Source organism: Bombus fervidus, chromosome 14 (assembly GCF_041682495.2).
Source record: "Bombus fervidus isolate BK054 chromosome 14, iyBomFerv1, whole genome shotgun sequence".
Classification (NCBI taxonomy): Eukaryota; Metazoa; Arthropoda; class Insecta; order Hymenoptera; family Apidae; genus Bombus; species Bombus fervidus.
The window spans coordinates 2,474,970-2,501,417 of NC_091530.1; the positions used below are offsets into that span (position 1 = coordinate 2,474,970).

General features: G+C 32.6%; 2 protein-coding genes and 1 long non-coding RNA gene across 13 annotated transcripts; 1 reads left to right on the plus strand and 2 right to left on the minus strand.

The window, feature by feature from the left end:
- Positions 1–210: 210 nt before the first annotated feature.
- On the minus strand, positions 211–3,339 carry Atg10 (Autophagy-related 10). 4 transcript variants are annotated; one of them, XM_072016893.1, is made up of 5 exons: positions 3,250–3,339; positions 1,442–1,648; positions 1,119–1,359; positions 493–661; positions 211–391 (listed from the first exon to the last, which is right to left on the minus strand). In XM_072016893.1, the coding sequence occupies exons 2-5, from the start codon at positions 1,547–1,549 to the stop codon at positions 301–303; spliced, it is 609 nt and encodes a 202-aa protein (XP_071872994.1). In that variant the 5' UTR covers positions 1,550–1,648; positions 3,250–3,339; the 3' UTR covers positions 211–300. The 4 variants fall into 4 exon arrangements, with proteins under 4 accessions (XP_071872994.1, XP_071872992.1, XP_071872995.1 ...); XM_072016891.1 differs by lacking the exon at positions 3,250–3,339 and adding an exon at positions 3,044–3,127; XM_072016894.1 differs by lacking the exon at positions 3,250–3,339 and adding an exon at positions 2,227–2,653.
- Positions 3,340–4,098: 759 nt separating this feature from the next.
- Ssdp (Sequence-specific single-stranded DNA-binding protein) lies at positions 4,099–26,052 on the plus strand. 8 transcript variants are annotated; one of them, XM_072016881.1, is made up of 14 exons: positions 4,099–4,238; positions 5,537–5,609; positions 5,704–5,765; positions 5,921–6,005; positions 6,083–6,124; positions 6,352–6,438; positions 8,880–8,987; positions 9,736–9,810; positions 9,915–9,963; positions 10,725–10,754; positions 11,819–12,030; positions 12,174–12,344; positions 12,487–12,687; positions 25,792–26,052. In XM_072016881.1, the coding sequence occupies exons 1-14, from the start codon at positions 4,183–4,185 to the stop codon at positions 25,864–25,866; spliced, it is 1,326 nt and encodes a 441-aa protein (XP_071872982.1). In that variant the 5' UTR covers positions 4,099–4,182; the 3' UTR covers positions 25,867–26,052. The 8 variants fall into 8 exon arrangements, with proteins under 8 accessions (XP_071872982.1, XP_071872984.1, XP_071872981.1 ...); XM_072016883.1 differs by lacking the exon at positions 25,792–26,052 and adding an exon at positions 23,809–24,861; XM_072016880.1 differs by lacking the exon at positions 25,792–26,052 and adding an exon at positions 19,468–20,555.
- On the minus strand, positions 17,481–19,183 carry LOC139994345 (uncharacterized). The gene is made up of 2 exons (XR_011801618.1): positions 18,516–19,183; positions 17,481–18,449 (listed from the first exon to the last, which is right to left on the minus strand). It is a non-coding gene; the product is annotated as an uncharacterized lncRNA (long non-coding RNA).
- Positions 26,053–26,448: the final 396 nt, after the last annotated feature.

Genomic DNA, 26,448 nt, shown 5'->3' on the forward strand with positions numbered 1-26,448 from the left:
TTGGACCAATCGCGTTCACCTACTTGAATTGAAGTTCCAGCAGTTGACGCACGTCCTCTGCGCAAAGGCGGTAAACCATAAGCGATTCTATCCGAGTTTAAATTGCATTGCTAAATCCGTTTGTTAAGAGCATAATTAAAATGAATAAAATATGCGTATATATAAGGACTATTCCATACTAAAGTAAAGTATTTTAATTCGTTTTACTCGTTTTATTTGATACACGTGTGTATACGTGTGCTTTCTTAAAGCAATAGGACATATTACAATTTAATTCGAATATTTTAAAGTATATATACATTACATAGTTAACTGACAATATTCAGGACGTAGCTTAAAATTAAGGGCAGCAGGAGCGACAGTGCTCAACCAACTGACTATTTTGTTTTTACTGAAAGGAAAGAAAATAATTCATTCATTTGTAATTATAAATAATTATACTATTGCTAAATATTTACAAGACGATTTTTTCCTTCTTTCTATACCCCTTACCTGTTACTTGTAATTTGTAAAAGCTCATGAGACATACAAGGATGCAAGTGTAGAAAAGGTGTACCTAATATAGGATGTATAGCTTGAGATAAATCCTTGTATTTCAATTCTCCGTTACGAACGAGGGATTGTGCTTCTTCCACGGATATTGGATTAATACCTGGGAAATCTATAAAAATTAATTATACAAAAACGTCAAACACATGAATCGGTTGCATGAAAAAATGACAAGAAAACGGCGAATTCGTTTAAAAATACAAGACACTGAAAAATTATTCGCAAATTCATGCATTGCCATAAAACATAGATTTCCTCTATTTCTCTCTCCTTCAGTCACTCTTAATCTCTTTGCTGACTTCTTAGCCTAGTTTGAGATAGGCTACAATCGAAGGAACAATCAGCATTATGTCGCCTGCCGCTTTCAACAGGCTGTACATACCCGATTAAGGTCTAGTGGTGATCAGAGAACAATTGTAATAGATGTTTCGTATTTTGATGTATAGTCGTTATAAAATTAACGACATTCACAAGGTATCGTTAAAAATGAATTGTAAAGATGATCTTTTTTTTCTTTGTAACGTTTCTTTAGAATTTTCCAATCGTTCGAATAAATATGGCGCGTTCACCTGATTTCCATCCATTAAAATAAAGTATCGGGACGCTGTAGCTCATGGACCATAACACATGATGTTCTGTAACTAATGGTTTCTCGATAGGACAAGTGGCCTCAAAAGGATCATGTTTTAATACAAAGTCGAAATCATCAGCGGAATCGTTATTGTTTGATGTCGAATAATTATTTAAGTTACTATTACTGCATATGTATTGTCTCTCTTGGCGGACAATGTATGCCTCTCCTGGCACATTCTGCAAATCGTGTATGGATGTTCGCTATTTTAAAAAGCTCTTTTTGTTTGGCGATTTAAAATAATCAAAAAATAACAGTCACCTTATTACCTCGAAGTTCCCATCCGTCAGAGATTTCACTCGACATTTCTACGAACCTTTCAGCATTCTCGAGAAATTCATCCCACGTGATCGTACCTGGACCGTCCATTGATATTTGTCAAATCAGACAAATGTGGTACTAGTTGTTTTTATACTTTTTTGCAATGTGTTGTTAAGGTAATCCTTTACGTTCTAAGAATGCACAGCCCTGGTGACAAGCAACAAATTTCGTAAAAATTTATCATGTACAAATACTATGTATTCAGTTCTACATTATAGAATTATAGCTTTATACATTACACAGCACATGAACTATATGTTACATTGTGTACTATACAAGGTATAAGTATATGGGTATTCACTAATAAGTAACGAAAATAAATTACAAATCAAGGAGTCCTTTTAATTTCGCGAAAATAGAACGCTACTACGTCAACAATAATATTAATTCTGCTGCGATCCTCAGATTTTTATGTAAAAATCTTGCTTTAATGTTTTAAGAGAAACTTTAGCAAAAAATTAAAGTTAGAAGTTCTTTCGCATTTTCCCCAAATTGAAGAAATTCTTTAACAATAGAAAAACGAAACAGAATTAAAGATGAAAAGATCTATACATTTCCTTTTAAAACTCAATATTTTATAATTGAGTTTCTTAATTGAAAGACTCGAGACTAGTTTATAGTACATAAAATAAACAAAGATATTTAATCATAATAGATTCTACTGTTTTCTTATAAGTATGAACCTTTTGAAATAATTGTTCATAGTTTATAAAAATCAATGATACATTAATTCCATGATGAAGTTGAGAAAGGGGAAGCTGTACACCCGAAGGAATGGCTTGTCTCTTTTCTGTCCGACCCCTCGACGCTCAGTCAATTGTCGGCTATTTTGCATCGGCAATGTTCGCTAGTATTCGGTCATGTTCGGTTATCCCCGCTATTGGATACCTGCGCCGATAGCTTGTATAATGTACGTGTGTGTGTATACACAGGTATACCCACCATGGAACCGTTAGCATCCAATACCAGGTAAAGTCGCAACCAGGAATGTAGCAATAATAGGTGCAATTGCACATACGTATCTATTTTTCTATTACTAATTTTTATAACGCGTCTTCGATAAATATCTTATAAATAATATATTTAGTCTTTTATAAAATGTTATTCTGTATTTTTCTTACATTAATAAAAAAAATGAGTTCTTCAAACTTTTAAGATAGAAATATATAAAAAATTTTAGTTTTGTATATATTAATAAAATGAACGAAAAAAATAGTAGATGAAAACATCATAGGATAATTACAGCAAAATTTAGACTATTCAATTTGGAATTTATTAAAATGAGAAAATATCAACTTTACAACTATCGATGGATATACAGTAAAATTTCTATTAAAAAAATCAAAATAAAAGATATACGAAAAAATACATAATACAAAAAATCATTCAAATCTCCAAATACGCACCATGAGTAAATCTAAATAAATATGAAATAAAACCTGAATAAATAATCTTTGAAAAATTAAGAGTTAACAATTTTGATCACTAGTAGCCCTAGTGTTAAAGGGAGATAATAAAGCGGAGTAATAAGATTTAACTTACGTACGGTCCTGGCATGAAAACCAATGGTTGCGCGCGCAGCTTTATGACCCATAGACGCAAAAAGGACAGAGAAGGGATAAGAACAAGAAAGACAACAGTGCTTCCCGTATTCCGTATATATGTGTGAGTGTGAGAACTACGCGTAAGCCGTATACGAAACACATTTCCGATCCTGTGCGTGTTTATACAAAAATAAGTTCACTTACATCTTGTGATTGTGTGCGTAAAAGTGACACCGTAGTTCGTTTACTACCTGCTAGGTAGGTGTGATAGAAGAAGAAAAAAGGAAACAAAATAGAAACAGACAAACTCCTGTTGGTCGTCCTGTAAGACCATCGAAGTATACGCATTGAGGATCGTAAAATCGGCGTATCGCTAAAGTGAACTTCACTTCTGACGAGGTGAAATACGAGTGTGTATGTCTGTCTGTCTGTCTGTATCTTTAATGAGGTGAGGCGGGACGAGGTGAAGCTTAGTTATAGGTGAGGTGAGGTAAGGTGAGCAGCAAGAGCGAGTCACAGCTAAAGAGAGTGAAGAGTGAAGAGAGTGAAGTGACCGAGCGCTACTTGAGCATCGTGGTGAGAGGACGCATCGTCGTTTATGTGGAGTTTGTAAGACGCGACTTATGTACCACGTAGGTTTTTTTGATAATCAGTGAAGGAAAAAAGTCAAAGGAAAGGAAACAAAAGAGAAGAAAAAAGGCAAAGTGAGCTGCATTATAGAGGGGAGAAAGAATATAGTGGGAAGTCTACGAACGATGACGACGCGCGTTCGTTCCGCGGTCATGCGTCCACAATTGGCCAAGCCATGATGCGGAGTACTCTATCTAGTATAGGCTGCTGGCCGCGGCAGTGTACGACGTGTTCGTAACGTGTGTGTGACCCGATAGAAAATACAATAATTCTCTGTTTCTGATAATTACGTTTCTTCCATTGAAACAAGTGTGTTAGAAAGTAGAAACATATACCTTCGAAAATCTAAGAACTACGTACCACGAGTATAGGTATAGTAATTAGAAGCATATATTAAGTTGCACTTTCTGCCATTTCGTGCGGGACTTGCCACGGTGTCGGACATTGCTATCTTTGGAACGAAAACGGTGGTTCTGTTTACACTGGAAAAATTGACAGCCTTCGAGGATGTATGCAAAGGGAAAGGGGACTACGGTACCCTCAGATTCTCAAGCGAGAGAAAAGTAAGTATTATTTTTTATAATAAAATCTGTCGTGCATTATGTATTTGTTGAAGTAAACGAGAAGGAGAAAAGAATTTTACCAATTGATCGACCAGTGACTCCATTTTTTTTTCTTTGTACCAAGCGTGCGTATACTACATATATGCGTGTAGTAGGTAGCAGTTGATCTGCAAACCGGGCGATCGGATTCGTCGAATAATTCCGGCTTATTTAACGCTGGAATTACCACAGTAATAAAAATCACAAATTTCTCATCGAAATTTTATAGATTTATTACAATATACTTTTCAGGATTCGAATGATTTTTTTTTTTTTTTTTGTAAAATTTGTTTGTGATAAATTCTTGTTTCTTCCCTTGTATTTTTTCATATATTTTTCATTTTAACTTTGATACAAGTTTTATATTATAATTATTGAAGATAATATTTATGAGCTCTGTTATAATGAATATGAGAAAATCTTGATGCAAACTTAATGAATTAATATAAAATAGTTAATACGTATTTTTGTAAAATTTCTTGTGATTTATAAGGAATCTGAAAAAATCTAATTTTGTAATTAATTTTTTTCAGTTGTTATTAATTATCGTTATGAAATTAATCTAACAAATTTAGTTTTGAACTTTTATGAATCGTATTGTTTATTTAAAATTGTCTTCCCTGCAACGTGATTTATCGTAAATTCGATTGAAGTGTATGCTATGACTCACTAGAATTACTTGTCTGGCAAAGCAGGCCGATCGGGCGCCATGTTTTTATCGTTTGCAACTTGCAACCAAGAAACAGTTTACGAAAAAATCAGTACGATAACACCTTCCATGACACCAGTCATTGAAAATGTAATTTTTTAAATATTGATAAATAATTCTAATTGTTTTCTCTTAGTTTTAAAAATATTATTCTGCGACTGTAATGCTGAATTTGTTGCATTTAAAAAAATTTCTAATTTTTTAGTTTTGTTTCTTAAGTTATTCGTTTATATACTAATAAAACTTTATAAAAATATCACTTATTAACTGTGACTATACATTATTTATATTGTGTTTGTATTGTGAAATATTATAAATTGTAATATGCGTAAATATTTTTCCCAGATGCTTGTATTTTATATTACGTATTGGTATTTCAATATGAATATTTTATAAATTAAACATTTATCGTTACGAGTATATCTCTTTAGAAACAATGAACAAAATTTTTATGTTACATAAAGATATTATTATATAATATGAAAATAATTTAAAGACAAAAAAATAAATTAGTTTTATATTTATCTACAGATTATTTATAATATTTCAGGTTAGCCCTGTATGTGTACGAGTACTTATTACATGTTGGTGCACAAAAGGCGGCGCAGACATTTTTGTCAGAGGTAATGATTTCAAATTGTTTTGAAAATTTAATGAAACCTGTGAAAAAGGTGATTATATATTATTGGTATAATTATATCTTATTTTGTTACATAGATACGATGGGAAAAAAATATCACTCTTGGTGAACCGCCCGGATTTTTGCATTCTTGGTGGTGGTAAGCGTTAGACATTGTTTTATTCTTCTGCTACAAAAATAACAAAATTGCATTTTATTTAGAAAATATTAATTTTCTTCAGAAAACATATTCATAATTTAATATGTTTTTCCTATTTATATACGTACAAAATAATCAATTAAAATATATTTCAGTGTATTTTGGGACCTGTATTCAGCAGCACCAGAACGACGGGATTCCTGTGAACACAGCAATGAAGCCAAAGCTTTTCATGATTACGTTAGTATAATTTTATAATGTAAAAGTTATATTTATATATTACAAATGTATAAACAAGAGATTATTTTTGTTCTCAGGGTTTTGTGAATAGTGGTTATGGTGTTAATGGCATTGCCCATGTAAGTTGAGTTGTATTATTTTTATACATATAAAATATGCTTATTCAATCATAGTATTCTACCCTACATGAGTATTTTGATATGATCTAAGACCATGTACTTCTAAACTAGAGTATGTAGATAACAGGGATTGTTACTAAAGTTTGCATGTACATTTAACTGACATTTACGTGAATTATTAGATGTTGAAATGATTTGGCTGGTAGATAATTATCAAATGATTACAGAATGCTGGTCCAGCGCCTTCACCTATAGGACAAATGCCACCTAACGATGGTATGCCTGGTGGTCCAATGCCTCCTGCTTTCTTTCCAGTAAGTTTTTTTACATCTTTATACTGACAACAATATTATTTTACTTAATTTCATTGTGTGAATCAAAAAGTTTGAAGAGTATTTGAATTATCTATGTCTGTTTATGTATTTTGTTAATGAATAATTACATTTATGTTCTGTTGTTTAAATATGAGTAAAAAGATTTAGATAAATATTTATTTTTTATAGAAAACATTATTATTTATTAACGATAGCTTCTTATTTCAAAGCAATCAACTATAAATTTTGAAATTCTCCTACTATAGTCTAGTATAGTATAATTAATATTGTGAAACATGCCTTTTATGTCTATATGTGCACATATACATACATCATGTGTATATTGTGTTTCAAGAAAGGGAGGGCAAGAAAATAAAAAAATAGTTTTACTGCATATGATTATATATAATATAACATTGTAACCTAAGATATATTATTAAAAGTTTTTAAACTTAATTCTTCTAAAAGGAATAAAAACATTCTAATCTTTATGATCTTTATTATAGGAAAATCAGACATATTAACTGTATATAAACACATATCATAATATTTATATGTATATACATACATAAATATGTATAAATATCTGTTATCATTGTTATGCCTAGTTACAATTCTCATGCATTATAATTCTACACTTGATTCAAAGCTCTTAACATTTTATTAAATACATCAAGTATGATAAACGTTAGTAAATAAAATATCTTCTAACTGTAGATTGTTATTAATCAAGTACAGATTGTTAATAAATTTACATTACATATTATTAAATACACCTTATAATAATATATATATATTTTTGACATTTGTTTTTCGGGATAAACAATAATGTTTCAATTTTACATAATACATAATCTAATTATCTATGATATACTGTCATAATAAATACCTATATTTTATTGGAAACAATTCTATAAATATGATAGTAATTTGTATACTACATATAAAAAGTCTGTTATGTTATACTTAATTTATGTATAGTCAGACCCAAGTGTTACTAATTAATACTAATGTTTCTTACACATAATAACACAATCCTGTACAATGTTACTTATCTGATTACTGTAAATGTACACAGTGTCCTTGAAACATATATTTTGTTTTGAAACAAGTGTACATTTGAATAAGATTCTCATGCCATGCTTGTCTATACTGTATCTATGTACTTATTTTCTCTCTGCTATGTATCTAACACTTGTATGTGCGTTCCTTTACCATTTTCACTTTTTGATCTCCTCTCTGCATAAAGCAGATTGCAGAAACTTACCGGGATAAATTTTGTATAGATGTTAGAGAATAGTTTTAGTTTGAATAATTTTATATTGTAGGTCTATAATTGACAGTGTTCTACCTTGTGCTGACTTTAGTTCTGTGCAAGAACTTCACAGTTGTTTTGAAATAACAAAATATTGAATATATTTATCGAACTACATTTACAAAATATATTTGTTCCTTCATTCAAGTTATTACTTATAATACTTCTGATCTGCCTTGATATCTTAGTATTATGATTTTCAGTCTGAGTTCTGAAAATGAAAGCATGTATTTACTCCTAGAGTAATATTTTAAGATGGATTTATCTTTCTACAATTCTTAATATATAACAAACTATAAAGATTAAAAATGTCAGCTAAGGTCACACTTTTTAGGATTTCTAATATATTTAATATAAAAGCCTGCATAGATAGTAGTCTAGCATTCAGTACAAGCGGTCTACGAATTTAGTGAAAATAATATATGACCATCCTTTACATCATGGAAAAGATCAAATTTATATCTATATATGACATACGCATATTTTATGTAGTATAAGTTAAGTATACCCTTAGAAACTATAAACATTGTATTCTGTATAAATGGATAGTTTAATGATTCTATGAGAAAAATATATTCTCGTTGACCGCTTATTATAACATCTAAATAACAATATAAGTAGGTGAAAAAAATGTCTAGTTATGCATATATTGCTTGTTCGAATATTTATTGCCTTCTAAATCATTTTAGGATAACGATGTATACGTTCAAATAGAAACAACACGATCTCACTTTGATACATCCGTATATATCCATAAAAGAATATTATTATATATATTTTTTATTTATTTATTTATCTTTTTTTTAATTATTAAAATTTTGTTTTAGTGTGAAATGGGTGGGTGGGAGGGTGTTCTTAGGCATTTAGTATCAAATTTTACTTCGTGGACAAAGTCGTAATTACGAAATGAAGTATTGATTAACGTATGTAGGCTGAAATAAGTATCGTAAATGTAATCTTTATTGAAAACAATATTTATAACATTGTATTTTCGTAATTATAACTTTTAGATTTTTAAGGTGCTGACCAACATAGTATTAACACAATCATACCCAAGCCTTCTAGTCTAGCTGTTGCCTGGATCGCAGTGTTGCTACATGTCTGTCGTTTGCGTTGCTTGTTGCAGAACAACTCGACAATGCGACCATCTCCGCCCACACACCCCTCATCACAGCCATCCCCCCAGCACCCCCAGCCACCCCCGCCTCCACACTCGCAGATGATGTCCACTCAGGTAAGCCTCATTCGACACATACACTATCACTCATGGAAAATCACTCAGTCCACTCTCATTATACCATATCATCGTGTACCTATGACTGTTTGCTCGAAATCGCTTCTTTTCCTACCAAAGTTATTTCTACTGTACAATTTTTAACCCGTCATTCTTCAAGTACAATGTATAGAATATACAAACAGGATTCGGTTAAATGGTTACGGATAATGATATTGTTTCAAGCACAGATTTTTTTGTATCTTTTTCTACACTTAAATACATTAACGATTAATACATGATTTTGCAATATTGTATTTATTATACTCCAAAAAGAAACAAAATAGTTTTATTGAATATATGTAACAACAGATATTTTAAGGTAAGAAAAAAGGTTTCTTTAATGTTGCACAATGTAAAAAAATGTTACATTATCATTTTTGTCTATAATGGGCTTATTTTAAGGTAAGAGTTGTGTTAAATGCACATCGTACTTCGATTTAAATAATCTGTTCTTTGTTGAATATAAACCCCCATGGTTTGCAATTGTATTTGTACATTAATATAACACGTGTCCTCCAAATGCACTATGATGATTTCTATCAAAGTGCATATATTATATTGCCTAATGTGTGATCAATTGCTTGTTGCGGCTGCCTGGTGTGTCAGTTTTGTGATATACAATAGTTATAACATTCTGGGGTTTTAGCTGCATAATTATATTGGCAAATATAATTTACTTAATGTATAACTTTCTGACTTGTTACAGTTCATGGGTCCTCGATATCCTGCTGGACCAAGACCTGGAGTACGTATGCCACAAATGGGAAATGATTTTAATGGGGTATGTGTTATTATTTTACCAACAAATAAAACTATTGTATTTAATGTACATAACGAACAATTACGATTTGGAACAATTATTGACATATTGATATTTTTATTTAGCCACCTGGACAACCGATGATGCCAAATAGTATGGACCCAACTAGGCAAGGTAAGGGCTCAGTTATATGCTAGATTCACATTGATTTTTTTTCTGGCATTGACAATAATTGCGAGAGGAGAATGGCATAGACGCATGCATACCAAAAACCACACAGCAATAAATAAATCAGTAATTATTAAAAGTGGATTGGATTGCTGTGATGTGGAGTGGATTGGTTTTTGAATTGTCTAGTTACGTGCAGTGGTGTAGTTTTCAAGTTAAATCATTATAATTAGCATTATATATTTATATGACTCTGTGTATTCTTGCTTTCTTCTTTTGCATTCGAGATTAAGATATAAATTTAATGTTTCAGTGATGATTAGACTAAACATCTTAATAATAATGTAATGTTAGTATATATAATAGTCCTATGTATAATCCTATAGTTGTTATAATTGTTTAAGAATTTTTTAATGTAAAAACGTTGTTAGATATTTTTTTATACATTTTTTTAATTATCAAGAAATATTGTTTTAAATGATCTATAATCTTATTGCGACATATAAATAAGGATTCAAATAAAAGAAATATGACGTGAATATATTATTTAACAATATTTAACAATAAGGATTTAGAAGCAACTCGTTAAACTAGTATTTAAATATACAATACAACTTGTCGGTATATGCTATAACGATATATTTTCGTAGCATTAAAGTAATATTTACAACTTTATTCACTATGCGACCGCAAAGTAACTAGACCTTACCGCCATCAACCTGACCTTACCTACCTGCCGTACTAATGTGTGCTCTTGTGTTCCTCAGGCGAAGCTGGAGAATTTGTAGGGTGGCAAGGTAGGAAGCAACCCAGCAACCAAATCACACTCACATGACTTAGTCAAGCCTAACTATTATTTTTTCTCCTGCTCGTTTTAAAGTTTCTGTTCTCACTTTTTATGAATAAATGCACTAGCTTCGTTTCTTTGTGCGATACTTGCTCATCCAATCTTGCATTCAGTATGCCAATCGTAATTTAATAATAATGGAATCAATGTATTGAACTTCACTATGAGAACAGTTTTTTATGTACAAAAAAATGATCACATTTAAAAAGATTCTTTATTTTTATATATGAAATATTAACATAGATATATTTATATTTATAAAAGAAAAAGGAATAACTGTTTTAACATTACAGTTTCTCATTGCATAGGTATAATGCAATAATTTTGTGGCTAACAAAATATATCTGTTTGTTATTGTCATTGTCAATCATTGTAGCATAAACTTAACATATACTAAGAACTATAATGCAGTTACTTGCTCATTACTTTCTCATTCGCAATATTTTAAGAGAAAAAGATTCATGTGTTCTTAAAAAGGAAAATATCATCTTCAACTATAGAACAATAACTTTACAATATTTTTCATATCACATAAATGTATAAAAATATTGCTGTATGATGTCGCAATCCTTTTACTAGGTATTAATTGAATGATTGTCTTGTTTGTTATGTATCTGGCGCTATTATCTTCCTTTGTCAAGTTAAAAGCTCATACGTTTGTAAAAGTTACTTAGTAGCGTTGTTTTTCACCCTTCGCATGAGCTTTGTTATTTCATTAATTTGTGTAGATGCAAATTACCAATTTAGCATGTCATCCACTTGCTTTACTATTACATATGACTTCGGCAAAGCATGACTTGAATGTTTTGATTCTGTAGTAAAAAAAAAAAAAACAGACAAAAGAATAAAGATCTAAATTAAAATACTCTTTTTCATGTGTTGAAATACTTTATAGTCACATGATTTGCCGTTGATCCAAAGATTCACGATTAGTGTTTAGTATTAACATAAACTAGAACAGTATTAATATTTGTGTCTTTAGGAAAATGCATTAAAAATTGTTTTTATTACTAGCTCCTCCAGGCATGAATCCTATGAATCCAAGGATGAATCCTCCACGAGGACCAGGAATGGGTCCAATGGGACCGGGAAGTTATGGACCTGGAATGAGAGGACCACCACCTAATAGTAGTTTGGGACCTGGAGGTCCAGGAGGCCCTGGTATGCCACCAATGAGTATGGCTGGACCAGGGGGTAGACAACAATGGCAACCTAATACATCCACGGTACGATTATGATCTGTACATATTTAAAGAGTTTATTCCTGTTTATATTAACAAAATGTTTTTTATATATGTCTATATATATTGTCAGTGATATAATTAGATAAATGTTCATATTATAATTCGATAATGAATTTTTATTTTAGCCAATGAATTATTCATCATCATCACCTGGTAATTACGGGGGTCCACCTGGTTCAACAGGTCCTCCAGGCCCAGGTACACCAATTATGCCCAGCCCTCAAGATAGTAGTAATAGCGGTGGTGAAAATATGTATACCATGATGAAACCTGTACCTGGAGGAAATATGCCTGGTGTAAGTAACTGTCTACTACATTTGTATTATTTTGATTTAGTAATATTAAATATGATTCATTATAAGACAATATTTAGTTTTGTTCATGTCAGTCAATGAAGTATATAGAGATATAATAGCTATAATAATTTGTTTGTATCAGGATTTTCCAATGAGTGGTGGGCCAGAAGGTGGTCCGATGGGTCCTATGGGACCAAACACAATGGGTCCTGTGCTGAATGGTGATGGCCTTGATGGAATGAAAAACAGTCCAGCTAACGGTGGTCCTGGGACACCTCGGGAAGATAGTGGAAGTGGAATGGGTGATTATAATCTGGGTGGTTTTGGAGGCCCTGGTGAAAATGTAAGTATTAGTAAGTTTTTTAATACTCCCGATAACAGTTACTCGACGTGTTAGTATGGACTTATATGCTACCATTTCTTTTTCTGTGTAAATTTATATTCCTAGTAAACGTGAATACTTTTGAATTAATAATAATTAAAAAAGAAATTAGCGTTGATCTTCATTGTTGATATTTCTGGTTTGAAATATAAGTCCATATTAGAACTGACTTTTCTTCTAATTATTCAGCAATTAACAGATTCAGGTGCTTCCATCAATGCGTCAGTTAGTTAATTATTCTGTTAAAATAATTTGGGTCTTATTACATTTAGAGGGCTTATCCTCAAGCTTATTCCAACCACCTGGTTAATGCTTAATCTAAAAAGTATCAATATTTGATAAAAATTCGAAATATTCTTATTTAATCATTCAGGCTTCTTTGGGAAATTTAATTTAGATTACCCACTTGCATCTAATGTTATAACTGTTTGGCTCATATTGTGTCTAACTATTATCATACTAACAGTATGACTAATGATGCAAACATAAAATGGGTATAAAAAATCACGAAACATTTAAAGAATTTTTAATTTACTAAACAATGAAATGTTCAACTTGTTAAAAAGTAGTATTTTTATATCTATAAAAAATTAAATGTTGGTGATAAGATAAATTTTCTAAGTTATGGGCTGTTTTATTAAGGTACTTTGCATAATATTAGTGGAAGGTCGTAACTAAAAATCATTCTTTAATGATTCTTCAATGCCTGCAGTAATAAAATGCTTCAAAACATTTTCTACCCATTTTATACTTACAAAAGAGTATGAATCAACTTTCATAAAATAATACACAAGATATTCCATAAGGTGTATCGTATATGATAACAAAGACACGTCGAGATGATGATTTTTGATAATTTTCAAAATATTCTTATCAGTGCAATATTAATTTTAAATCTCCTTTTGGCTAATCGAATTTAATAACTGTCATAATAAAATCAATTTAGTAATTTATCTATATTCATTCGTTCATGGATTTTGTTTAAATATATACAATATTCTTTGCATACAAATCTCAATCATGGTTAAAAAAATATAAGAAAATATGAACTTACTTGGTACATATAAATTTAATGGTGTATATACACATATATGACGTATGTGATTCATTTTCATGGCAACAGTATAAAGGATCGTATGATACTTTTGCGGTATTTGTATACGATAAGCGATACAAGACCGAATGCCGTTTTATAATTCTGATGGTTTTTTAAATACTTACAATTATTTCGAATGACAGATATTCTCGTCTACGATCATGTCTCTTATTAATATTTTTCAAGTACGATACGCCTTGCGGGAAATCGTATATATAATATAGTATAAAATAATCGATTTCTTTAACGAGCGCGCACAAACGGTATATTCCTTCTTTAATCTTACGTTATTATTTCGGATTGTGAGTAGGATTCTAAATTAAAAGAATAATCAGTAATCTCGCACGTGCGCCTTCTGTATTCCCGACAGTTTTTTTAAAAAATCAAGTCGCCTTGGATCCAGCCCCGAGTTCGTAGATGCCGTAGATTTCCCGATTAATCATGCAATGTGGAAAAGGATGATACGCAAACCCTGAGTTTTATGTCACGTGTGATCGTCACGTTGTACGCGATTCATAACGGTTTCGTCAATGGCGCAAGCACGATTATTCGCTCGTGTCAAGATAGAGAACGAAAAGAAAACGAAAAGAGAGAAAAGAAAAGATACAGACATATATTCGCGTCGACGCATCTTGACTTGCGTTTGTTAATTAATCGCTCCTAATCAGTTAGGTTAGCATTTAAGTGCTCATTACGCTATTATTACGAAACTATGATACTTGAATCATTTATAATACGCGCGCGCGCGCAAAATACACTACATAAATATTTAAAAGTATATATATATATGTATATATTATATATATATATATATATATGCTTTTATTGCTAAATACTCACAAGGTTGCAGACTAGAATTTTATGATTCTTCTTCTTTATTTTTATTATTATTTTTTTCTTTTTTAAATATAATTATTTCTATACTTTTTATTATCGATAGTACTTTTTATCGACTCGTGTCAACGCCAACGTCTATTTATATTTATTTGAATATTAGCTTGTAAGCAAAGGTGCCTGAAAAACACGAACTACTGTGATTATCAATCGCATAATTGTTAATCGATTTCTAATTCTTTTCTCTATCCTGCCTTTCTTCTTTCGATGATTGTTATTTTTTTTTTTTTTTTTTTACTTCATCTGCCATCTTTTTTCTTTCTTTAATTGCACCGCTAGCTCGTCGCTAGCTAACTGGCTTATTTCTCATCCTATTATAGAGTTTGGATTCTAAGCAGTATTAGGTTAGAAAATAATATACGCTATATTAAGTTTATGACAGGTGAGACATAACAGTCGTTGAAAAATGGAAAAAGGAATCTTTTTAAATTTCACTACAAAGCTTTTGCAAAACGCCTAATGAATTTTACGTCGATAGACAATTTCGAATTTTATTTATTCGGATAATCGTTTTCGTATCGATAGATGTATTAGAGTTACATTTGCCTAATCTCTCGAATAAAATTCCTTTTCATTGAACCAGTAAAACTCTGTAATGAGGTGATCAAATTAGCCGAACTCAGACCGAGTCCCTCCACTATTTGCTCAGAATTCATTATATTGGTAGAAAAGTAAAGTTTGCGCACCATCTGTTCGCAGCCATTGACATCGCAATACTTCGCGCGAGTATATACACGAGTAATTAGAATTAATGGATCATTTCCGCCTAGTGCCTTGTTTGGAAAAAGAATGTAGGTATCATCGTGTATTTTAATGCAAAACGTCGATATCCTTAGTGAACCGAAAGCTAATAAACGCGTACAAATCTAGTCATGTGATCCCACGATCAATGTATGTTCTAAAAATGAGGATTTTTTTTATCGATCGATCGACTAATGCAGGTATTCGAACATAACCTCATTTTACATGCACTTTGCATTTTATTTTTTTCTACTTGTCCCATTGAATAATATTTCCTAAACGTACGAATATTCTATGATTCAGACACTTATTTCGTTAGAAAGTTCCTATTAAGATTTAATTTAAACGAGGTAACATCAAAAACAGTTTTGTAGCAAGTTCCTTACTTTCTTTCCTAACGATAGAGTACAGCAATATCGTATTTCCTATTTGAACGATATGCTGTTCCGGCGAGTATTGCGAGGCGAATGGCGATTGCGATTAACTTAACGAAAAAAAGTACTTGGGCAAAAATGTATAAAGAAAGATGTTATATATATAACGTACGCATGGCAATATATAGACGATATATATATAACGTAATTATTTTTGTATGGAATAAGAATCATAGACGGTGTAAGTACTGAACCTACATGAATGAGTGTGACAAAAATACAAAGAAAGAGAAAGAGGTAATACGGGCCGATAATGGAGAAAAATATATCGTGCGAACCTCCCGGAATCCATCCGTCCGTAATGGTTATAGGTCAGTACCGGACTATGCTGTGCTGCTGTTAGTTGTGTTTAAATTAACTTAAACTATTAAAAAAGTAAAAGGTATTGATATCAAATTATGTAAAACGATATAAGAGAGGAGAGAAAGAGAGAGCGAGAGGGAGGGAGAGAGAGCGCCAATTGCAAGGGTATACTCTGGGAGCACCGGCAAGATCGATTATGATCTCGAGGACGATCAAACATACAGGTCTTTTTACATATGGTTATTGTGACTTCTCGAGAAAGATTCTGTATTATCTTTTCTTAATTTTTTTTTTTTTTTTTTTTTTTTTTTTTTAATACTACGAGCCACGTTAAACGGCCACGCTTTTCTTACTTTTAATTTTACATATTTTCTATCTTTTTTTATACACTCATACATAATATACGTGTGTTTTTACATATAATATATATAACATATATGTATATATATATTTTAAAAAATACACATCCTTGATATTTATGACATTATAGTATAAGATGAAGGAGAAATGTGACGACTATATAAGGAACGAAAAAGTAGCGACATCAAGTATAACAGTTCTAGCGCACTCCTTCACTGTTTTTCTATGACTGCAATTATCATACAAGTACGATTTTCAAAGCTTTTATTATACGAAACAGTTGATAAACGCTAGTCGGATCATAAGCATATACGTATTATGTTCTGCAATTCGTTTTACCGAATTGAAAGTGCAAAGAATCGATAAACTGAGACTTATTAATAGTGAAAGAAGACTGTCTTGTTTAGTATTTTTAGCATTCAATATTTGTAAGGATATCATCGTAGAGATATGACTGCTGCTTGCCGTTGTTCCGGAGTATTCACCATGTCAATGAAATGCGTACTTTTAATTGGGAAAATGGAGGTACACACACATACATATATACAACGAAAGATAACTAAATATTCGCTTGTACCTACTTTAATACGTTTAATCGGTGCGACTTCCACAGTATATACAAAGAAACGCTCGTTAAATCTGTTGCAACAGGCGAAAAAGTTGGTGATAGCACGCGGTCAGGGTTCGAAGTTCGTGACGAAGAAATAAGCCAAAATAGAAAAATGATAAACGTGGAATTGTTAACGATGATAAGAGCAGTAGTAGTCTTTTCGTTGCTTGTAACACGACTCGACGTCGTGCGCTGTTCAAAGAAGTTTCGAGAGAACGTGCTTCGAACCAATATATGTATATATGTATAATATACGGATATACATGTATATATATATATGGCGTGAAGCGAATCAGAATGGTACTTTTAAAAGAAATTCGTCGATTTTACTTTTAATACAGCCCCACGTTGTAAGCCACATTAATGAATGGCAATGAATATTACATTTATTAATATATGCCTAAAGCAGGGGAGATCGAGACAATAAATGTAAACCTGTTACACTGAGAATACTGCGTTTTTCTTTTTTATTTGCGTTCAAATCCGCAGGGTGCTGGCTACTAGACATTTATATATGACTATCTGTTTTCATATACACTTTATGTCTTTTTTTTTTTTTTACTTGTTTTATTTATTTATTTTTACGCAGTCGATCGATTTAAGTTTTTTGTCTAAGACACACTGGTAATCACATGTCACTTGTGTTTCACATTGTATTATACGTCGTGACGTCGATACCGCGATCAAACGAATGTTTCTGTTTGATCACTTATTGTCCTCATATTTCCGCGTTAGTTGGACTCACCGAATGCAATCCTTAAACTAATTTAGTCGATACGATGTAGTTGTTACATGTATTTTTGTCTTTTCTTCTGTTTTTTTTTTTTCTCATCACAAATCATGTGATATTTGTTCTAACACACACACACACACACACACACGCACACCCAGGTACACGGAAGACATTAACATTCGTTGCTTTTACAACAAACGCGATATATGTAACTAAAGTATGTGTTTTTAACGTCGCCGTAATATTGTCTACATTATATAAATTGCCACTAATATTAACAACGATGACACTTGCTTACATGATTAGAAACAGTAAAATCAAACTAACACTATGCACGCATATATACACTGCATAATAAATTACGATTTTGATCTATTCTTCCGGTATCTGGTACAAATCGAAATACCATAAACGGATACTATCGTATATTGTGGAACACAATGTTTGTGATTTACTTAATCGTCCTAACGAAACGGTAAATATCTTCAATTTCTTCATCTTTTTTTCTTTTTAAGATCTTTTAATGTCTTTTCATCGAACGAAAATCGCCCTCTGAAACACGAAGAACAAAGAAATAGTGAAATCTGATAGCTGTATATAGTACTAGCCTGTACTGACCTGTAGCACATGGATGCGTGAGCGCAAAGCGATTGGTGGATTGCGAGATCGTATCGAGAAACGATTCAAACGAAAAAAAGTACTTCAATTAAGCAAAGAGTGAAAAAAAAAAAAATTATTTTAAGAATCCGTGAGGAATGACACGTCGAGTTTCTATGTTACAATTTTTTCTTAATCTCTAAATAAGAATTTTTCATTGTTGGTTCACTCGGTGAGGTGTGCGTGAGTGGGGGGCAGGCTGCGCACACGGAATGCGCAAGAAATTTTTTTTATACATCCGTATTTTTCTTTTTTTTTTTATTTAATGTTTTTTCTGTTTTTTTTTTTCTTTTTGTGCTCGATACGGGCTTCTTTTTTACATAACGTCCATGTGTTGTGGGTCAGAGCGCCCTGGAGATGTGGAACCACACTTCTCTCTTCTTCATTCGCGGTTCCCAAAAGATCAAAACCAAGTTTCTCTTCCTAGTTCTTTCATATATATCCTCTCTTTAAGTTTTGCGTTTCACGAGCCCAGCCCCTTCACGACGCACCGTCACCGCGCTGCGCAATCACTTACGCAGCATGTCAGCGTTTCTTCCCCGAGAGTTCACTTGGGATCAGCGAACTGCGACGAACTTTCCTTCGTCACCTGAATTTCTTTGTAGCACCTTCACCGTGACTGGGTTCGATTAATCTCTATAAAGTACATAAAGAGTTAATTCTACATCTTAACAAGAAGCTGGAAAATGAAATTACATTTCAAGCGGCGTTGTCGTGTTCAAATATTTCCAGAGAATATTTTCATGCTTAAAAAATTCAGATATTTGAATATTGAAACATCAAGGGGAAAAGTATTCTCAGCTCGCTGATGAAACGCTGAAACCAGTCCTAAACAAAATGGGCAAGGTATCGCCTAATGGTGGACTTGCCTAACCTCTTACGTGTAACCGACCTGGTGTTGGTTGATTCGCAGGATCAGACTGAATCAGCGGCCATACTCAAGATCAAGGAAAGCATGCAAGAAGAGGCGAAGAGGTTTGAAAAGGACTCAGATCACCCCGATTATTATATACAATAACTCGTCACGAGTCGTTGGGCCCTGAGACCAAACTAACGTTTTAAGAAAAACAAATCGCAAATCGATTCCCCTCTTTCTCTCTCTCTCTTCTTCTCTCTCTTCCTTAAATCCAGAATTCTCCTCACTGCACTTGTACTCCACAATAATCTCCTTCCTTTCACAATCCGGAACACCCCCCCCCCCTGCTACAGCTTCGAATCGAGGTACTGAAAACAGTGTGCAGAGACAAGGGACAGGAAAAAGTAAGATAAATTGAAAAAAAGAAAAGGTTAAGCTCCGTGAGAGAAGTGTACGAGAGTTACGCAGAGATTGGAGATGCGTTTTCTCCCTTTGCGAAGTGAGGGGGGCACATCCCAAGATTTTTTCATCCTCTCCGGATTACGGAAAGGATCCAACCATTTAAAGTAAGAGAGCACCGTTTCATGTAAAATCTTTCGTAATTTCGCGTTGACGTACATTCTTCAAAATGTCTCCATATAATATACACGATCATCTTAAATCATTGTCAATCGATGATACTCACCGTTTTTGTAAGTGAGCACGGACTCAAGATGTTTCGAGCGTCCTCGAGTATGCTCGCTAAGAGATTATGAAATCTAGAAAAAACGTTAATTGGTATGAAGTGGCTATTGCGCACGATTGTTAAAATATTACGTTCCAACATTCTCGAATATTTCTCATTTCGAGCAATACTCACGATCGATTAGATATTTCATACCAATGTAAAGTCGAATTGCCTAATTGCTCATTACCGTCTACAAGTCACACAAGTGGACCCGTTTCGACGTCGTCTTTTCTTTTCTTTTTTTTTTTCCTTATAAACTCCTACATCGTCTCCTACTTTCTTAGGGAACCTGATTTTGTTTCCGAAAATGAAAACAGGAAAATAATAAGTGCTTCCTTATTGGTCCTAAGTTAAAAGAAAAGTATATTTTTTGTACAGTTCAAGAAACAGTTGAAGAGGTACGTGTGATGTTTTTATATATGAAGGTGTAGGTAGTAGTCATCTCTCCTCTCCTCTCTGTCCCTTTCTTCGAACCCCCCAGTTTTTATTTAGACGTTTTTATGGAGTATACTTGAGTGACGTTTCATCGGTTTCCTACATCGTCTGTGCACAGCGAATAGTTTCAGTGTATAAAATTATTAAAAAAAACATAAGTAACTGTGATAAGATAGCGTTTTAAATGAAACATTATACAACATACTTATACTATCGTATATCTGTTCGAAGGTAGAATAACAAAGAATTGTAGTACACACATCGAGTGTATACTCGAGTGAATACCACTTTTATACGTACGTTCTGTACTGACTTCAATTAATATTGATACAAATGTTGGTTTCATACGTTGACGAAACGTATATCCTCTATTTTCATTCAAACAATCGAAACTTTTCGCATGCGCCTTCTGCGAAACTGTTCTCGAAACGAGATAGATCGATACTCTACGATTCTGTTTGAAAACAAAACCTATCGTGACTTTAATGTAATAAGTTTTGAGATGATACATTATTGAGAGCTTGGGTCGTGTTACAAATAAAAAGATTTTATAATTTCTATTCAAAATAAGATCTTTTCACAAAATGTTATCTACGTTTTATTTGTAACAAATTCAAATTTTATAACATCGTTTAAAATTTCATAATATACGTTGTACGTATATGGTGGAATATTTATAGATGTAAATGCTTATTAAATTTTTCTTTTTTTTTTGGAACGATCGATCAATCTCGCGCAAGATTGTACGTCAGCGCAGTAATTTGCGAGCATTGGTAGTATAATACCGATACTCGTTATTGTGGCATCATTCTACGGTCGATCTGTCGGCTATTCCTTCCGAGAAAAGAAGCATCGATATCTTCCATGAAGTTATATACATACATATACCCGAGAAAAGATCCACGAGAACGCAACGCCTTTGTGCTCTTTTTCTGTCAATACAAAGAATGCGATTTTAAAAGGGGTCCCGATAGATGCTAGTGTTAGAGTGGTCAATGGTATCGATATTATCGTGTGCGTGAGGCGAAGAAAAAGTGGCTTCTTAATTTATTTACAAGAGGGAGTAAGAAACTAGGTACGTTAGGTGTATCGATCGTTCAACGTACTGTGTGTATAGTACGTACAATAGTGCCACGTTAACTAACCAAGATTTTGCTTCGTCAACTGTCCGTCGCCTATCCTTACCGATTCTCGAAACTGATTTTATCGAGAAGAGTTTGGTGCGCCTCAATACTCTTAAAATTCGAATCACAACGAATAAGATTCGATAACCTAACCTCATGAAAGTGTTGTAAATCGTTCCCGTAAGTGCATTTTCGTTACCTCGACTGGTTTTTTTTTTTAATTGACCGTTTAGATTAAGGTATTTAAAATGCTTGTGAAACATCGACTACGCGCCAAGTTTTTAAGATTTATCAAAATATCCAAGACCGACGAGACTTCTAAGACTTAAGAAAATATCCGAATTTTAGGGCTTCGAATCCTATTTGAGGTTATTCCAATTTTTCATTATATTTCATGCATGCATTTGACGCGATTTGATGTGCTTGACAACCTATCACAGGTTTCTGGTATTACGTAAAATAAATCAGTGTATGTATCAGGTTTCCATATCTCATTTGTATCCAATAAACAAGAGAGATTCTCGAAATATCCTAGAGATATACCTCTCTCGATAACTGATCAGCTAAAATGTTGAGCCGCGGGCAATTAGCGAAGCATTACTGTACATAGCAAGGGAAGAACATGCAAAACGATAGGATATCGAGTGTCGGAAAGTTGACTAATACGATGCAACGTCAAGCGATTACATCGATAGCGTTGTTCACACCGGTACATTTGCGTTTAGGGAGGACTTCACGGGCATTGTTAACAGTTGCACAGACGTTGCCATCTCGATTGTGTTGTGCACAATTGGATCAGATCTTTATTTAACTCGAGAAGCGCACAGTACTGAAAGGCTGCAATAACATTATTTCGAAAAAAAATCGAACACTCGGTTATTAGGGAATTCGCGAGAATTCGCTTGTATTATCAGTGTCCGAACGAGGGGAACCCGACGAAACGGTTCTCGAGGGAACGCATTATTAAAACTCCCCCTAGGACTTAATCCGATATGGTGGGAATCCGGCCAGTGTGCGTCGATAGTACACACGAAACGAATTTTCATTCGAGACGATCGTCGTTTGTCGATTACGGATAAAAAACAAGTTATGTGTAACTGCCAATGGAATTTGTTCTTTTTTTCCTTTCTTTCCTATAGATTTCATTCTTTTACCATTGAATTTTTCAGTATTAACAATGGCAACGTTACGTTCACGTTAAACGAAGGTGCTTACTGTTGATAACACAAATACAGGAAGGTGATAAAATCAGTCAAATCTTAATAAACTGAAAAAAGAATTCGATGAATACAGAATTGTTTCTTGTTTGTAATATATTAAATATCGTATACCGCAGACACAGTTTAGATACCGCTGCGTTAATCAGTGTCTGCGATTAATTATTTATTACATAAATAATTTTCATCAGATACGGTTTTACGACGATGAATAGATAACGATTAAGTAATTTTTAAATTAGTAATCTTCGAGTAAGTTAATAATTAATTATTAATTAGTTAAAGATTTATTAATAATTATGGCCTCGCTATATCTCTTTCATCGACTATGTATTCGGTGCATAGACGAGTTAATTCTTTTAATTACATGTATTATCATGTTTGTCGCTTGATAAAAAGCGACATTCGCAAATATGAAGCTGCGTAAAAGCAGCGAATTGCGCAACGGACAAACGTGAACGTAACTATATAACAGGATGGAACAGGAATTAACTTGTTGTTTGAAATCCGATCCTCATTCGATGGAATAATCCTGGTCACCGTAGAATCACGATAAAGTACGATCGTAACTCGTCCAAAGGGTAAAGAAAATTGAATAAAGTGTATAAATTTTACGTTCGCCTGTTTATCTCCTAGTTCGTGCCTCAAATCTGGGAATGGCGGCGTGTATATACACACACGTGTATACTATTCCGGCGTAATTAAATATAAATGTATAAGTTGTACAAAATGTCGAGTGCAATTCGGATTAAAATAACGTATACAGCGGAATACGGTGTTCCTGCTAATTGCGTGAAACATCAAAACGGTATTGACATCCGCCCTTTTATCGTTAAGAAATTTTTGAATTCGGGTAAATATTATATTTTGTTATCATCTGTGTGTATTGTTACAGCTGGAAGAAAGAATTACATGGCAAAACGGAAGAATTGAGAAGTTGATGGATTATATATGGTGATATTTTTTTACCCGAATTTAAAGATACGACACGTTCGGATCTCAATACTTTTCGGAACGTTTCGCGCATCTACTTTTAATGTATATTTAATTTTTTTATGGGGATCATTTTTTGTATGGTCACCAAAAATTTATGAGTTTTTTAATTTTCCTGTTATTTCGTTCGTCGTCCATAGCGATTCGTTCCAACGAAATAGCAAACAATTTTCTTTTTTTTTATGATATAGATAAGTATTATGATCAAAATTTTAATGTAAAAAAAAAGTTTAGAGGGACGTGTTGCGTTAAATGTAGACCAAAAACTTTCAGACGAAAGAAGTATATAGTTTGTATTTGATCGTTTTTAGCGCAGAATAAGTTGTAAAAGATCACGAGTTTAATCGATATATCAAGAGGATATATATAAGAAAAGATATTTGTATATTGTTTAAAACGAGAGTTGATCTCGCCGTGATTAGAGAAGAAATATGAGGAAAAAAAAAGAAATGATATCTCGTGTACTATTATTGCGCGTTACGATTTCGTAAGATAATTAGGAATTTATAATAAGTAAGGGTGTTAGGTTGGCAGGAAAACAGTGATCGAGTAATTTTTAAAAACGTATTAAAACGAAAAGAAAAAAAGGAAAATAATAGAACAAAAGAATATCCTAGCCGCGATAAAAAGAATCGAAGTGTGTGTAAATTATAAAATCGATCAATAGCGAAAAACTAGGGATTAACAGAAATCAATGAGCTGCCATCGTTCCCAACCCCTTTAACGAATGTTTGCATTCAGAATTAAAAACGTAAATTTCTTTCTATAATTATTTACCTATATAACTATGACAATTGTAACTGACACGAGCTGTACATCTTGCGGCTGACCTCACGTATTCTTTAAATTCACGCATAATTATAGACATAATTATAGATATCTATTACGAGTATAGCATTCAAGTAGTAAGTAATAACAATAAAATAAATGGAATAAATGTCATCTATCCTACCAAGTGTCCATATTGTTTTCTGTATAATACCTCCCGCTCTTACTAGCAAATTCTACTATGCATCTACTTTCTGCAGAAGGCGTCATCTTTATACTAGAAGACTCGAGAACGTTCGTTATTTAGTTGTATCTTATTTTTGCTGGTAAGTTATATATTATATCTTTATTTGAATTACAAAATTGGAGAAAATAATTTGGTAATCCTATTTATGATTATATATTTTTAAAACAAAAGAAAAGGAAATCGAATACAATATTGTGATGGTTGCACACAGTTAATCTTCAAAATACAAAATATGAATGATGGTAATAGTGGATGGTTTTGAAACTGATCGTAAATTTTCTAAGTTTGTTAAATTATACATATATCGCTTAATGTGATCCCAATAGAAAATCCATGCAATTCAGTTTCATTGTGTCATGAAGGTTAAGTATGTGAGAGCAGCATGACGCGGTATACGGATTTCCTACATTACCAGTTAAACTTTCTAGAGCTCATATAGTATTAGGTCATTGTTGACGTTTTTTAAAACAACATCAGGAACTATTATGGAGTCACGAATCAATGACCTGCAGCGCTCCAAGCGGTAAACTTGATACATTCGTTCGCCAATGTCGTAAACACGATTGTTTAAATTTCGACGAAACATGCTGCAGATTTTGCGCTTTAATTTTTTCATATCTACGATTTTTCCAAATATATAACGTTGTGAGATAGATTTCGAATCGTGAAATTAAAAAATTCATTCATTTCCCAATCTATTTTATCGTTAAACTTCCGTATAAGTTGAACTTAACCAAAATTCGAAGAGGATAAGTATTTCATCTGTAATCATTTGCCTAAATACGATAAGCGTAACTATAAAATTTTAGAATGACCATAACGTATTAACATGTGAAGAATAAAAAATACGGTTCATACGCCAATGCGTAGATCGACAGGTTGCCGTTCCACATTCCTCTTTGTACCCTTGCCATGGAAGGATGTTCAATGAGTCGATGGCCTTGACCAACTACTATAGCGACGTGCATTTCCGGAAATGCTTTGCTCTCGCCTCATGAGATCTTTCTTCTATGTAACAAGTCATGTAGCTATAAAATAGTGGTTCAAAAGAAAACTGGTAAGAATGTTCTATTAAAAAACGGAGTATAGTATTACGATGTGATACTTTTTTAACAAAATAAGTGGAAAATTTATAATAAATTAAATAAATGTCGAAATTATGATTTTATGTTCATACTATTAAATCACAAATATATTTGTAACCAGCGGAAAACAAAATAAAACTATACAAGAGTTGGAAAATTAAAAGGTAAGTATAAAATTTTCTAATTACTTTATTTATATGATCATAATATGAATAGTTATGCCTATTTGTTTATCCAGATTTCAAGAGAAATTCCTTTCAAAGACTGTGTTCTTTCTGGAAAGTAATGATCATATTGGAATGTCGTGACAGTTATATATGAATGGCAATGAGTAACAGTAACATTAATAACCTGCAGTTACCTATAGCTTATAAACTGTTTGTATCTTTGTCTCACAGAATCACTTCCAGCTATCGTCAATTCTATCTTGCATATGTCGCGC